We start from the raw sequence: 14,784 nt of genomic DNA on the forward strand, positions 1-14,784 counted from the left end.
TTTCTTAGAAATGCTATAGAGAAATTTATCTTAAATCACTTAAAATGCAGGTGTAGTTGTGAAGACTACCTAATCCGAATAAGGTAGAAAAATAGAAGGTTGTTGAAACGGTTGTCCATTGGAATTTATTTTATGAATTTGGGGGACATTGTCAAGCCAAATTTACTGTTTCGTGTAGAGGAGTAGTTAACAGCAAATCTTATTTGGTGATAGGTTGGCAGCAATCTGAGAATCAATCTCTTGCTGAATAAATTAAAACAACATTGTTTATGACATGAATTCCGTTGCCTTATCAGGTCAACTTTTGTTTTTCACCAAACTTGTTCTATGGTGACATGTGATTATGCCAAGTCAACTATGCATAATCATATAGTTGACTATATTAAATTTAGGAAAACTAAAATATTCTTGTGTAAAAGTTTTAAATAATTTTAGAAGAATTAATTAAATTTAGGAAAACTAAAATGTAATTTAACGTATATATATATTTCTTTTAAAAATTTAGAGAAAGAAATTTGGGAGAATCATGACCGCTTTGTCCTTATCAAACATATAATTTTGTTCAAATAAATTTCAGATAATTTTGATACTATTTTAACAATTTAAAAATTAATTTAATTTTACAAACATTGGCTATGCAGCCATATATTATGAGTTCACCTCATATGTAGTTGAGTTAAAATATCTAACACTAATAACTACTATTAACTTAGTCATTGAAATATTTACTAACAACGCTTATAACACTATACCAGTTATTAATTCTATGATCTTTTTGCATATGACAAAACTCTTTATCTGAAAAAATATGAATAAAATCCATATATCCAAAATTACAAATTACAATACTATATACAACAGAAAGAAGTAACCAAGTTCTGGTTGACGCTCAAGGAATCGAACAAATATGCACCAGAATTTAAGTTTGCTCAAGAATTGTTGACGCTTACATTTACACATTTAATGCTGGAAAATGTTAAAACGATGAAGAAGGTTTCGGATTATGAATTGTAAAACCATACCCTGCTTGCACAATATTTTTGAAGATTTTGTGGTTAGGAATTGTCTTTTGAGTTGTAGCCCATGGTAAACTCTAAAAACTTTGAATGATGATCACACAACAAAACTCCAATCTTTCAGAAATCTTATTTAGGGAACTTCAGTCCCCTCATCCAACAGCACAAGTTGAATAATTTTTGGAGCTATATGTTGTGGTATGTTTCAGCAATTTTACGATCACAACTGATTTGTTTAGGTTCCAGTGATGATGACTACCCAAAAATGGCCTTAGGAGGAAATCTTCTCTTCTGCATATCACGTGCAATCTCAATGCATACTTGATCAACCATTCCCAGAAAATCCTTCACTATGACAAACAAATGAAGATTGTCTTCTGCAGTTTCTTTTGAAGCTCCTCCTTGATAGTACTGTGTTGTTTTCTTGATGAGCTGCAATACACTTGTTTGCTTCTCCCTTAATAGTTTCAGCTCTTCCTCAGCATTTCTAAGAAAATGATCCATTTCTTTTACAAAATGTCCTTCTTCGTTATTTCCACACAAGGAAACCAGTTCTTGAACTTTGACTAACCGGGTTGAGAGGGCCGAGATTGAATTAACTAAATTGTTATAATCTATTTGTGCTGCTTTCTTAACATTGGATAACTCAGAACTGATCCCTCCCACAATTGGCAATCCTAGTGTCGTATATTCCCTTTCTATCAGTTCATTTGAAGCAACATTGTTCTCATAGTTTCCATTGCTACTGCTGCTGCTCCTACTGCTGCTACTTCTCAGGCTGCCATTGCGGTTAAGAGCAACCCTTTTTCCCTCAGAACGGACTACCTCTTCAACCACAAAGTGAAGTAATGTGGTTTTTCCATCGCTGCTCTTAACATCAGAGAGTTTTCTCAGAGAAGCCAAATTGAAAGCTTGTGCATTGCCCCTTGCAGTTCCTGCATTCATTCTGTTTCCTGCCTTTAGCACTGCTTCAAGAAGCTTCACAAAGAGTCCTTTGCTTTTAAGCTCCTTACAACCCAGTTCAATGATCTGCAGAGATTCCTTGGTTTCTTGAATCTCCGAGTCATAGTTCAACCTGAATAGCATGGCATTCAAGCGCTTAAAAGCTGAGGGAACAGCTTTGAGGAGATTATAAAGGAAAGATTCAGCTGCTGCAAGTCTTGCCGGGTCTCCTTTGTATTCAAGGATGAGAGATTGCTCTTCTTCTGTTAGGGAAACTCTAGCAAGCTTTTCAAGAGTATCTGGTTTGAGGCCCATACCATCAGTGAGTGCATCAACAATTTCACCTAGTGAGACTGCAAGAGATTTGAGAACAATAGCAATGTTCTGTGATTTTCTCGGGTCAAGAAGGAAAACTTTTGCAGATGAAGCTGAGGCATCGTTGCTTGGAATGGCTGAGTGACTTTTTCCTTTGGGAGATTTCCTGTTGGTGGCGACATAACCGAAGAGAGCTTCCATGAGATCTTGATCAACCCTGAAATGTTATGCTTGATGATCAGTAAAATCAAAGCCGGAATGAGCAAAATATACATTTCATTATTTCATTCAACAAAACATAACACATGACGATTACCTGAAAGAGCCACGATCAACTTTGTCCCAAACCATGGAGTGATCAGCATTATTAGTATTGACCTTATCCCAATGCAGAGGCTTCAGCTTCACTTGGTCATTGCTGGTTTCTGGGATGCCTTTTCCTGAAGAGTTTCCTTGCTTAATAGCTGGAATTTGAATGGGAGCAGGTGGTGCTTTTGATGAGGCTGGAGGAGGAGGTGGTGCTGGACTCCTTCGGGCTGGGACTGGGGGAGGGGGAGGTGCCGGCGCAGGATTATTTGCTTTCGGAACTGCTGAAACAGAAGTAGAGGATGAAGGTGTTGATGGTGAAACGGGAGGGGGTGGAGTTGAGGGTTGAGTTGGAGAGTCTGGTTTCTGAGCACCCTTGATAACAACCCCAGCTGATGAAGGAAGAGTGGAAGGAGTGGGAGCAGAGACAGAAACATAAGAAGCAGGAGGAGAAGGAAGTGGGGAAAATCTGTATGGCTCATCCTCTTCTGGAGATACATTCAAGTGGGAAGTTGAAGATTTCCCTCTAAGGAGAGGAACTTCTTGGATGGACTTGGACTTCTTGGCTTGATTTTCACCATCACCATCTTCTTTTTCTTTGTTTCTGGGACTACTCAAAACCTCCTTATATAGATCCTTGTCAGAGTTCTTCCCTTCAAGCTTTCTCCAATAAATCACATCCAAACCATCCTCATCCACAATCAAGCCCTTCACATTTCCATCAATTCTCTCAAACACATTTCCCTGAGGCACAACACGGTTATCTCCACCAGAAGCAGTGTTAGTTATCACCTCTCTCTTTCTCTTTCGGGCCCTCAAGAACCTCTGCACCAGAAAGAAAATTAAACCAGAAAAAACTAGGGTGCTGGCTGCAGTTGCAGCCACCGCCTTGGCTATCTTACCACTGGAAGAACCACGGCCAGGTGGTGTGTCAGCAGCTGGTGGTTGTTGTGTCTGTGGTGATGTCTCAGGATTTTGTGGTGCCGAAGTTTGATTTGGATAGAAAGTTTCGATGTTCTGAGGGGGAGAAGTGGTGGTTTGGCAATGACATGTTGGTATTGAGAAACTGTGAAGAAGAAATAAAAGAAAAAGAAGGGCGAGGAAGGGCGAGGATTGGAGCATGATATTGAAAGACATGAAGCGAGTGGAGGAAAGGAGGATTGTGAGAAGAAATATGATGTTGTGTTTTTTCTGTTCATTGATAAGTGGAAGTTGTGTTTTTGTCCTTCTTTGTCTTAAGAAAGTTGGTTTTGTTGGCTGACAGTTTCAAAACGGTGGAAGCGGTTAATTGTAGTTGAGGTTCCTGGAAGCGGCAGAAGGATGATTAGGTATTTTCACAGGGAAGAGTGGGTGTTGGTGTGTGTCATAAATGGACATGCAATGCAGCTGGGTGGAAAGGGAAAGGTTTACTTTGTCAAACATCAAGTGAAGACACGTATGAGGTGGTGCCATCTTGATTGAATGCGTTTGTTTTTTGGGATGAATTTGTCGTACAGTCTTAACAACCATTAAAGAAGTAACAAGTGCTATTAAACTATTAAACTATTAAACTATAGATGATTAGGGTTAAAATAAGCAGAAAGGGAACCAATTCCATTATGGAAGTTTTTTGGTGAAGGAATTAGTTGTGAATAAATAGTGTTTGGAGTATTTAATGGTGAGAATTGAGTAGAGTGGCTCATCGAATTGGCTTTTAGTTGGGGGAATGCAATTGCCCTAAGAAAAAGGCCTTTTCACCAATTCTTTTTGCTTTTGATTAAAACTTTACCTTGGATTCTGTTCTTTTCCTTCCTTGGACGGCCATCGTGATTATTATATCGCTCACATCTCTTTCTTAATCTATGCACATATCATTCACTGCTTTCCAAACCCTCTCTCACTTTCTTACTTTGCACTTCTAATTTATCCTTTCTTTTTTTTCCTTCATTCATATTCAGGTTAGAATTAGAAAAAATAATCACTATTTTATCTCATGTCTTATAAATATCTTTATTATTTATTGTTAGAATTTTTTTCAGTCTCAAAAGATAAAAGAAAAAAGAAACATATAAACTGTCTTAAGTTTTTATTTCTAAATAATATAATACTATAAAATATAATAGGAAAAAATATAAATTTAGATAAAAAAAGAAGTTTGGAAGGAGAAAGTATGAAAATTGGTGATATAAGGTTTCTTGAGGAACAAGTATGAAAATTGAAAGAAGATATGTATTGGTGTTGGTGTGGGCGTAGTAAAATGTTTTGTTTACATTAGAGACGGCGTCAAATGTGAATGGAAAAGCTGAGTGAGTGGGTAAAGGAGAAAGCCTCCCTCATTATCCATACATATTCATACCTTTGACTTTGGAAACCCTTTGACTTTGGAAACCCTTTGATCCAGCACTAATTAATTAAGATAATCCCACTACCATGTTTCCACATAAAACGACTTTGTCTAAACCTTTATGCCTTTCTCACTTACACATTTTCTTTATTTCATTCTTTTTTCTGCGCCTACTTTGCTTCGTAATTTAAATGAAGTTCAATTATGAAATTAGATGGGAGACTCTATTGTTACAGGTTGCCTCATTAGTAAACAATTAATATATGTATATATATTAAAAGCTTTTCTTCATTTCTTTTTTATTTTTTTCTTGTTTCTTCTTCTCTTAAGAAACCATAAATTTAGTCCTCATGTGCGAGTATATAAGAAAAATATTTATAGAAGGAGGAATGTATTTTAATAAATTAATATCATAGTGTCAGGTTAAGTATTAAGGTTCAGAAAGAAAATGTTGATTAATCACACCTATATACTTTTTCCATACCCAAAAATGAATTAACTATAGCGTGGTTAGACCGTTTCAGGAGAGTTTCTGCATGGAAGATATGTGTATGAAAATTGAAAAGGACATATATTAGATACACTAATAGGTTTAATTATATTTTTTGTTTTATTATTTATTTATTTATTTTGCTAATTTTTGTCTCACTATTAATATTTTTTTAATTAAGTGTCTCCGTTTTTAAAACCTTTCAATTTAATAATAGTAATAATAATAATAATAATAATAATAATAATAAAGTTTAAATTAATATTATGGATATTATACGGAGTTTTTGTAAAAAAAAAAAATCTAATTGAAATAGTGCAAGACTTGTTGACTTTAGTGTTATTTCCACAACTTTTTGAAATAACCATACATTTAGAGTCAAAATATATACATTTCGGTCATCTAACGAGTCTTGGAAGCTTTTTTCTTCAACTAAAAGACCTTACATCTTGGAAATTTGCATTTTTCATCGCTGTAATAAATCTAATATATTTCTTCTTAAAATTAAAATTAAAATTGTGAATCACATATCTGGGAGCTACTAAATTATGTTCTATTAAGATCACAAATAATCACACATGGGAGTTACACGTTAAAAAGGTTACGGTAGTTTTGGACCGAAAATTGTTTTGAAAATATTATTCTTATTTTGAATCAACCAAAATTTTGAGAATTAATTTAATAACCACAATAAATTTGAAAGAAAATTCGGATAGTTATTTCAAAAGTGCACCGCTAGTTTCAAACCAGAACTAGTGTAAAAGAGACTTTTGACAATAATTGAAAAAAAAAAATTTTCAAACACAGTTTAGTTTAAAAGAATTTTATATACTTCATTCATAAACCTGTAAGAATTTTAATTATATACTTGACTCCTGACTTGTAAGAGTGTATATGATAAGAAAAAAGAACAAATTTAGTAAATAAATAAGTTTGTCAGATAATATTATAAGATAAAACTCTAAATATATAAGTTAATACGATCACAAAACATAAATTCTTAAGACCATAAGATTTAAATAACTAAAAATGAAAAAATATTTTAAAGTTTCTGTCTTCAATTCTCTTATATTATGTCATTAATTAATTATGATCTTTATAACCGTGTAACTGTTCTTGAAATGATAAGTATGCATCATCAAAATTGTCATAAAAAACTGTATTATTAAGTAAAATAAATTTAGAGGTGAATTAGTTGAACTTAGTCTAGTTATGTCTTCTTAAACTAACTGTCTAAATAAGAAGCTGTATGTGTGAGAGAAGAAGCTATATTTGGCAAAGAAGAAGTGAGAGAGAACATGATCTGTACCAAAGAAGAAATGAAACATTGCCAGATAAGATGCGAAGCCATGTCAGAGAAGAATTGGAAATGCACCAAAAATGCGATATGGATTTCAGTTTCTGATTTCGATTTTCAAAACCTCAACGACAGCGTTTTTCGTCACTTTTAGCCCAAATACAAACTCCATTACTTATCTCCAACTCACAAGTGATTAGACGAGTTTACTCTGAGTTCGTTATTAAAAAATTAGTTTAGAAACGAGTCAACTCGTGAACAATAGAAAATGACCACCTTAAGTAACTGCTTACCGATTAATAACTTGCCTATTGAAATTGTACACCTTCAAGTATTTGCAAGAGTAAGTATTAATAACTTGCCTGTTCAAATTCTGCTCCTTCGACCAAGTAACTTCCATATTTACAAAATCATTACTTTTTAAAATAGCAAAACTTAAATGCTAGAAAACTTACATCAGTCTACTTGTATCATATAATTTTATTTTATTTTTAGTTGGTGAGAATTTTTCAACTTATAATATTTTATATATTTATGAATATTGTAAACTTTAAAAAAAACTAATAAAATAATATAATTTTTAACTTTAATATCAAGATATAATGAGTTTAAATATAATTTTAACTGGGTGTAAGATGGAATTTATCCTTCCTTATATATATATATATATATATATATATATATATATATATATTAATTTGCTCGTATTTCTAACATATATTTATAATATTTTTCGCATTTTATTTTGCTAATAATTGTTTTACTTCTTCAATGCTCCAAAGTTTATTTCAGAATACTTTATTTTTGTCTGGTATAATTTGGTAGGATGTTCTTTAGTTTATTTGAAAAAAAGAAAAAAGTCTTCCAACCTTTCAAACTTTATCATTTTGACTAGGTTTAATACCTCTTTTGGTCCCTCGAAAGGGGGCAAATGTTCAATTGGGTCCTACCTTTTTTTAGAAGTTCAATGTGGTCCCAAATTTTGTAAAAAGTGTGCAATCAAGTCCTTTTTGAAAACAGCGTTAATTTTTTAACGGAGCAGCTGACAGGGTGGACTGAAGTTTGCTACGTGGCTGTGTGAGGGTAATACGTGGTTTTCCTAATTCGAAAAATCCTAAATTTGAAAATTAGGAACCTAATTAAAATTAGAATTAAGAGGGAAAACTCCCAATCTGAAAGGATTATGAACCCTAAATTGGAAATCCCAATTTCTTTCTACCCTCTTCTTCTTATGTATGCTTCGTCACGCTCATGTGAGGGAAAGATATAGTTTTCCCTTCTCTTCTTCTCCTTCGGCGCTGCTCTGCAACCATATGGTAGCTTCCTTTCTCTCACGTTGGGACAACTTGCGACAGCTTTGGGGTGGTCCGCGACGGCGGAGCTTGTGAGCGACACAGCGGCAGAGGCGCGACCCTTGGGGTTTCGATGGTGGTTCGCGCGGTGGGTCTCGAGCGACAGGTTTGCGGAGATCAACGAAACTTCGCCGAGGTTGGCCGCTGGATCTCTGGGTTTTGGTTTTTGTTTTTGGTTCTGGTTTTCTGCAGGTGGAGGGCTGGCCTCGCGGTACTTTTCGAACACGATGAACACCCTTCAGAAGAAGTCATTCGTATCTCAAACACCAATTTCTCTCTAACTCAAACCCTAATTTCTTAACCTCAGTAATATTACCCTCTCACAGCCACGTATCACCCTCACACAGCCACGTATTACCCTCACACAGCCACGTAGCTAACTTCAGTCCACCTTGTCAGCTGCTCCTTAAAAAATCAACGCCGTTTCCAAAAAGGACTTGATTGCACACCTTTTACAAAATTTGGGACCACATTGAACTTCTAAAAAAAGGTAGGACCCTATTGAACATTTGCCCCTTTCGAGGGACCAAAAGAGGTATTAAACCTTTTGATACCATTTTAACATTTTCTTAACTCAAACATAATCTTTTAAGTTTTACTTTTTCAATCATAATAATTTCTTAAAATATGATAATTCAACTATATTAATTATTTAGACATCTGAAATGTATATATGTTTAAATATTATAATTAGTTCTCCTGATGGTAAATTAATAATTTTTCAAGTTAAAATAGAAAACGAATGTCTTCTTGAGTATAAAGGTAGGTAGAGAATCTTTTTCTAAAGAAGAAGCTTTTACTCCAAATGAATTCCTTTTGGTTTTTAAAAAGGGGTTGTTCAGTTAGATAATTGTGTATGTGAATGGAAAAAGGAGACATTCGCGTACATATTGATTTATATTCTAAGTTTTAGATTTGACTGTTGCTATCATTTATTAATATAGGTCCTCTCAGTTTTTCTTTTAAGCCCCTCAAGTTTGGAATGGCCAATTAGTGGCATTAAATTGTAGGTTTGGTCTAAGATAAAGACAGTCGACAGAGATAGATTTAGAGAAGAATATGAATGCATGGTTTAACTGAATTAAAGGGATCGAATCATAAATTTGACAATTAGTAAGAAAGCAACCTTTTCCAATTTGGATTTCATTGAACAAAAGTCTTACTAGGTACTTTATTTTGTCCATGTTCTTGATGCCGGAGTCAATGAATGAAGCACCTTGATGTTTCTGTATCTATTATGGTTTATTTTGTCAACTTTATTAGCTCAACCAAGCACATTAGTATTTCTTTGGAAATTTAACAATTTCTGAATTCTTACTATTAAATCAAAGCTACTTGAGTAACAACGTTTGTTCGTTTGATTTAGGTCTCCCGAGCTGGCTGCGCAAAAATCTGTCTAAAAACATGTTCTCTATCATAAGACGTATTATTATATGTTTAAGTTTAACCATTTTTCCCTCAAATGGATTAATCTTTTAGTTCTTTAAATTAAAATTACTTTTAAATGTCTTTTTGTAAAAAACGTTATAAGCTTATTGCGAACAAGTGACCTTCATAAGATTAATTTCTTATGAATAAATAGATCCTCCTAAATCAAGATGTGTTATGTAATTACTTCATTCATTGAAAATTTACATTGATATAATATTATCAAAATAAAAATGTATGATGATGTTGTACATATATTCTTTTGAAACTAGATATATTGTGTCAACACTCCAATTTCAAGAATTGTGGCGGTAAAAAACACTCCAACACTCAAGTTAGCCAAATACATCAAAAGGTAAGGTTTAATCCTTTACTACATCCCTATTTATGTACGAATGTCTCAATTGGGTTCTCGTTTTTTAAAGTGTATCAAAATGGTCCTTAATTTTGAAAATTGATATCAATTGAGTCCTTTCCGTTAAGTTGGCTGGACGACGTTAAAAAAATCGATGAGTGGGATGCTGAGATGACGAACGAACGTTCGTCCACCAGCGAACGAACGCTCGTCCACCAGCGAACGAACGCTCGGCGACCACTGAACGAACGGTCGTCCAGTGTGGAACGAACGGTCGTCCAGCGGTAAGAGGTCGACGAGCGTTCGTTCAGTGGTGGACGAGCGTTCGTTCACTGGTGGACGAGCGTTCGTTCGTCATCTTAGCATCTCACTCATCAATTTTTTTAACGCCGTCCAGTCAACTTAACGGAAAGGACTCAATTGATATGAATTTTCAAAATTAAGGACCATTTTGATACACTTTAAAAAACGAGGACCCAATTGAGACATTCGTACATAAATAGGGATGTAGTAAAGGATTAAACCCAAAAGGTAATAATGTTGTAATAATGGAATGTAACTAATTTACCTTGAGTACTATGCTATTTATACCATGTTTAATGGACTTTTTATCTGGGTGGGCATGACATATATAGCTAATCACCTTGATTAGTCTTTAAGTAACACTACAAAAAAGAAGGGCATTACCGAAGGCCAAAAGCCCTCGGAAAATGCCATAAGTCGTCGGAAAAGGGTATTTACAGACGGCTTATCGACGGCCAATGAGCCCTCGGTATATCCCTTGTCGCTAACAATTACCAAGGGCTTCTGACCTTCGGTAATTACCGAGGGCCAAAAGCCTTCGGTAATTTCCGAAGGACAGAAGCCTTCGGTAATTACCTAACGTGGGTATTTACCGAAGGGCAAAAGCCTTCGGTAAGTTGGAGGGAAATGTAAGTGATAATTGTATTTCTGGCGAAACCAACAACATAAACAGACCTGCATAACAGTTTTCAAGCACAAACAGACCTGCATAACAATTTTCAAGCACATATAGAGCTGCATAATGTGCATCTCAAAGATGCAATCATTGATCAATATCCATAGAACATACATTAATCCATAGAACATCCATTAATCCATAGAACATCCATTAATCCATAGAACATGTATTTATAGTTAAAAATAAAAGAATGTAAGATAATGATGTTCTAACATCCAAAATCACCCAGTTGATCTAACATCGAAATGTTCTAATATCCAAATGTTTCTATAACAAGTAATAAGAAAATGAAACTAATAATGTACATAGTTATCATCAGAATGATCTTCATCATCCTGCTCCTCTATTGATGGCTGGACTGCTGTGGGTTGGACTGATGAGGGTTGGACTGATGTGGGCTGCTGAGGGGCAGCGGGTGACGAGGAGGGTCGTGGCTGGGTCGGAGGGATATGTTGTACGTCCTGTGAAGTTTCAGGCAACACTCTCATTTGCCTATATGCAAGAGATGGTCAACAATGCATCATTTTTGCCACTGTCATTGTCGTAGAATAACATACATCCATTAACACAACAATCAATCTTCTTGACATCCAATCCCAACTTTGAAACACATTTTTTGGCTTGGTAATAATTCTTCGGCATGAAATTGTTTGGTGGTGTCAAATCTAACATCGATTTTGTATAGAAGTCCACTGCTTCAATGGGAACGTTCCAATTAGATTTGCCAGCCATGAGTCTAATGCACACTGACAATTTTGACTCAGATGAACCTTCAAATACAGGTAGATTTGCCTCTGTAAGTAAATTGTAAAACCTCTGCGTCGTTTCATTTGGAGGCTCTTCATCATGACTATCGTCTGCTTCTTCAGAATGGTGACGAAGAGCATTGTCGACCATCTCTTGCATATAGGCAAATTGATCTATCTCAGATGTATGTACAATAGTATTCGAACCTGATGCAAGCCGTTTTTCAACTGCAGTGGAGGTCGAAGGAATTTCTTCACCATGAAATGTCCAAACCGTGTAATTAGGCATGAACCCTTTTTGGTAAAGGTGAACTTTGACGACTTCATCTTTCAAAATCCTTGTACATTCGCACTTGATGCATGGACATCGAATCCCTCCATCAAGGGCATAATATTGATATCATCGGGTCGTCTCCACGAACTCTTCAACTCCGATGACAAAAGATTCCTTCAGACCTCGCCTTCTGATAACAGTTGAAAAACTGTTATTTTCATGATTAAAATTGACACTAAAAGCAACCTTTACACTTAGAAACTAGCTTGAAATCATGCTTTTCTTCATGTTTTTAGAAATAAGAGAGCTGGACAGGTTTATGCTTGATTTAAGTGTTTTTGTGCAGGTTTTAAGGTGAATTTGGTGAAAGAAGTGAAGAAGGAGAGAGATGAAATCAGAAAAGACAACAAAAAGTGCAAAAAGGAGAAGCCGAAGTCACCGCTCAGCGGCAGTTTACCGCTGAGCGGCACTCAGGAGCTTGCGGGAGGTCCGCTGAGGGGCAAAATGGCCGCTGAGGGGAGAAAACAAGTCACGCACTCACCGCTGAGCGGTAGTTTACTTCTGAGCGGCACTCTGGAAGTCACGTGAGGTCCGCTGAGGGGCAAAATGGCCGCTGAGGGGAGAAAACAAGTCACGTACTCACCGCTGAGCGGTATTTTACCGCTGAGCGGCACTTTAATGGGCTTGGACTTGACTTTTTGTAATTTACGAATGATATATAAGCTTTAGGGTTTCCTAGGGTTAGGCATCTTTGGCAGAAACGAAGCAAACACTCTCTCTTCCACCCCTTGGGGTAGATTGGGAGATGGTGACAGCTCTCCTCTTCTCTTTCACGGGTTTTTCTATCTCTTTCATTCTTTCATTATTGTTCATCTAGGTTCACCATGAATATGGTGAACTAAACCTTGTATGTTTGTTGGGGAATCAATGTAATCTTTTGAAGCTCTCATATATGGAATCTGTTTTTACATCTTTTATTTAAGATCTATGCTTTCTTTCATCATTAGTTAGGGTTTTTCCTCTTTGCTTAATGCTTGCATTGTTTAATTCATTCGATGCATGATTATTGGTTTTGTCGATACGGGCACGTACGGGGAAGTCTAGATCCGGGGAATTTCTCCCAATATGATATTGGTTGTCGTTAAGCTCCTGCACTTATGAACTGATCATTAGGAATGCTAGAAATTGTATGAACTCGTGATTAGGGAGAAGCCTTCTAGAAAGGTACTTTAGAGAGTGGCATTAACAATGATGATTTGAATGTTGAATTCCTAAAATATATGAGAGTGGATAAGATGAAATTGACCCCAACAAAATATTCATACATTAATATCATTGAAAGTGTTTATCTTTTGCTTTTTGCCATTGATCAAAACTTCATGCATACATGTTTATTTTCTGTCTTGCATATTAAACTCCAAATATTTTATCTGTAAGTCTTAGCTAATTAAGAAACCACATAACTAAACTAGGCCGTGATTCCTTTGGGAAGAACGATACTTGGTCTTACCAAGTTTATTACTTGAACGATTCGGTCATACTTGCCGATTGAAAAACAAGTTTGTGACATCATATTTTGGTGTTCATAAATTTGTCCATCAAGTTTTTGGCGCCGCTGCCGGGGACTCGTGGTTTAACTGGTTAATTTGTGTGATTATTGATTATCTTTGACTTTAATTTTGAATTTCTGTTTTTATTTATTTTCTGTTTTTATTTTATTTTATTTTATTTTATTTTTCTGTTTTTATTTTCCTGTTTTTATTTCATCTTCTTATCTCTGATTTTATATCTTCTTTTATATCTTTTTGTGCTAACAATTATTTTTAGGGTTTTGTGCCTAATGTCTGCAGAATGCAATTTGGTCAAGAGTTTAACTATAGGGGCACTCAATTCTACCAATGTAATCTCAACCAATGGTGGGAACCTCACTCAAGCATGGATCAAAGCCAATATTGGCAAGCTGCTGGACAATTTGAGAACCAACCACAACAACAATGGCAGCAACAACCCTTTCTATCAAGAAGTTTGGATAGGTTGGAGGACACCCTTCAACGATTTTTGAAAAATTCCGACTCTACTCAGAAAAGCATTGAAGAATCATATAAAAGAATGGAGATACAACTTCGTCACATTAGTCAGAGATTAAATGATGATGTTAATATTGAAGTTAACCTTAAAAAGGAAGGGCAAGTCATTATCACTGAAAGTGACAAGATTCTTGATGAAGAAAAATTAGAGGGAGATGAGGAAAGGGTAGAGAGAAAAGAGAAAGAAGAGTTGAGTGAGAAAGATAAAGATGAAGAAAAAGAAAAAGAAGTGGTTGAGAGAGAAGAGAGAAAGAAAATTTGTGTGAAAATAAAGAAGTTGAGGAGAAAAAGAGAAAGGAAGAAAAAAATAAAAGAAGAGAAAAAGAGAAAATTTAGGGAGAGAAAAAGGAAGAAAAAGAAGATGAGAGGAAAGAAGAAGAAATCACATGAAAAATCACATCCTCATCTAAAGAAGAATCATAGGAAGGAAAAGAAATTCAAGTGCTTTATGGAAATCTTCAAGAAATTGGAGATTAAAGTTCCTATGATTGAGACATTGCAACAGGTTCCTGGTTTGATCAAATTTCTGAAGAAGTTCAGTAGAAAGAAGAAAAAGAAGAAGGAACTTGAGCTTTACTGGGTCAAGCTAATGACATTAAAAGAGCGCTTGCTGGGAGGCAACCCAGTGAATTTAAAAACTTTTGATTTGGTTTTGTAATTTTTAATTTGTGAACATTATTTTTGTATTTATTTTGTTGGATATAGCATCTACTGAAGGATGCTAGGTGGTTAAGTATCTACTGAAGGATACAATGGCTGTAACACCTACTGATGGGTGTTGGTAAGAAAATTTTGCACCTACTGAAGGGTGTTGGTGGATTTTGGGTCAGGCTCGTGACGTTAAACAAGCGCTACCTGGGAGGCAACCCAG

The 14,784-nt window shown here is 35.4% G+C and overlaps 1 protein-coding gene across 1 annotated transcript; it reads right to left on the reverse strand.

The window, feature by feature from the left end:
- Positions 1-826: 826 nt before the first annotated feature.
- On the reverse strand, positions 827-3,919 carry LOC124837122 (formin-like protein 4). Its single transcript, XM_047312414.2, has 2 exons — positions 2,590-3,919; positions 827-2,490 (listed from the first exon to the last, which is right to left on the reverse strand). The coding sequence occupies exons 1-2, from the start codon at positions 3,714-3,716 to the stop codon at positions 1,272-1,274; spliced, it is 2,346 nt and encodes a 781-aa protein (XP_047168370.1). The 5' UTR covers positions 3,717-3,919; the 3' UTR covers positions 827-1,271.
- Between the last annotated feature and the right edge of the window lie 10,865 nt (positions 3,920-14,784).

This window comes from Vigna umbellata, chromosome 1 (genome assembly GCF_029865625.1).
Source record: "Vigna umbellata cultivar VRB3 chromosome 1, Vumbellata_1.0, whole genome shotgun sequence".
Taxonomy (NCBI): Eukaryota; Viridiplantae; Streptophyta; class Magnoliopsida; order Fabales; family Fabaceae; genus Vigna; species Vigna umbellata.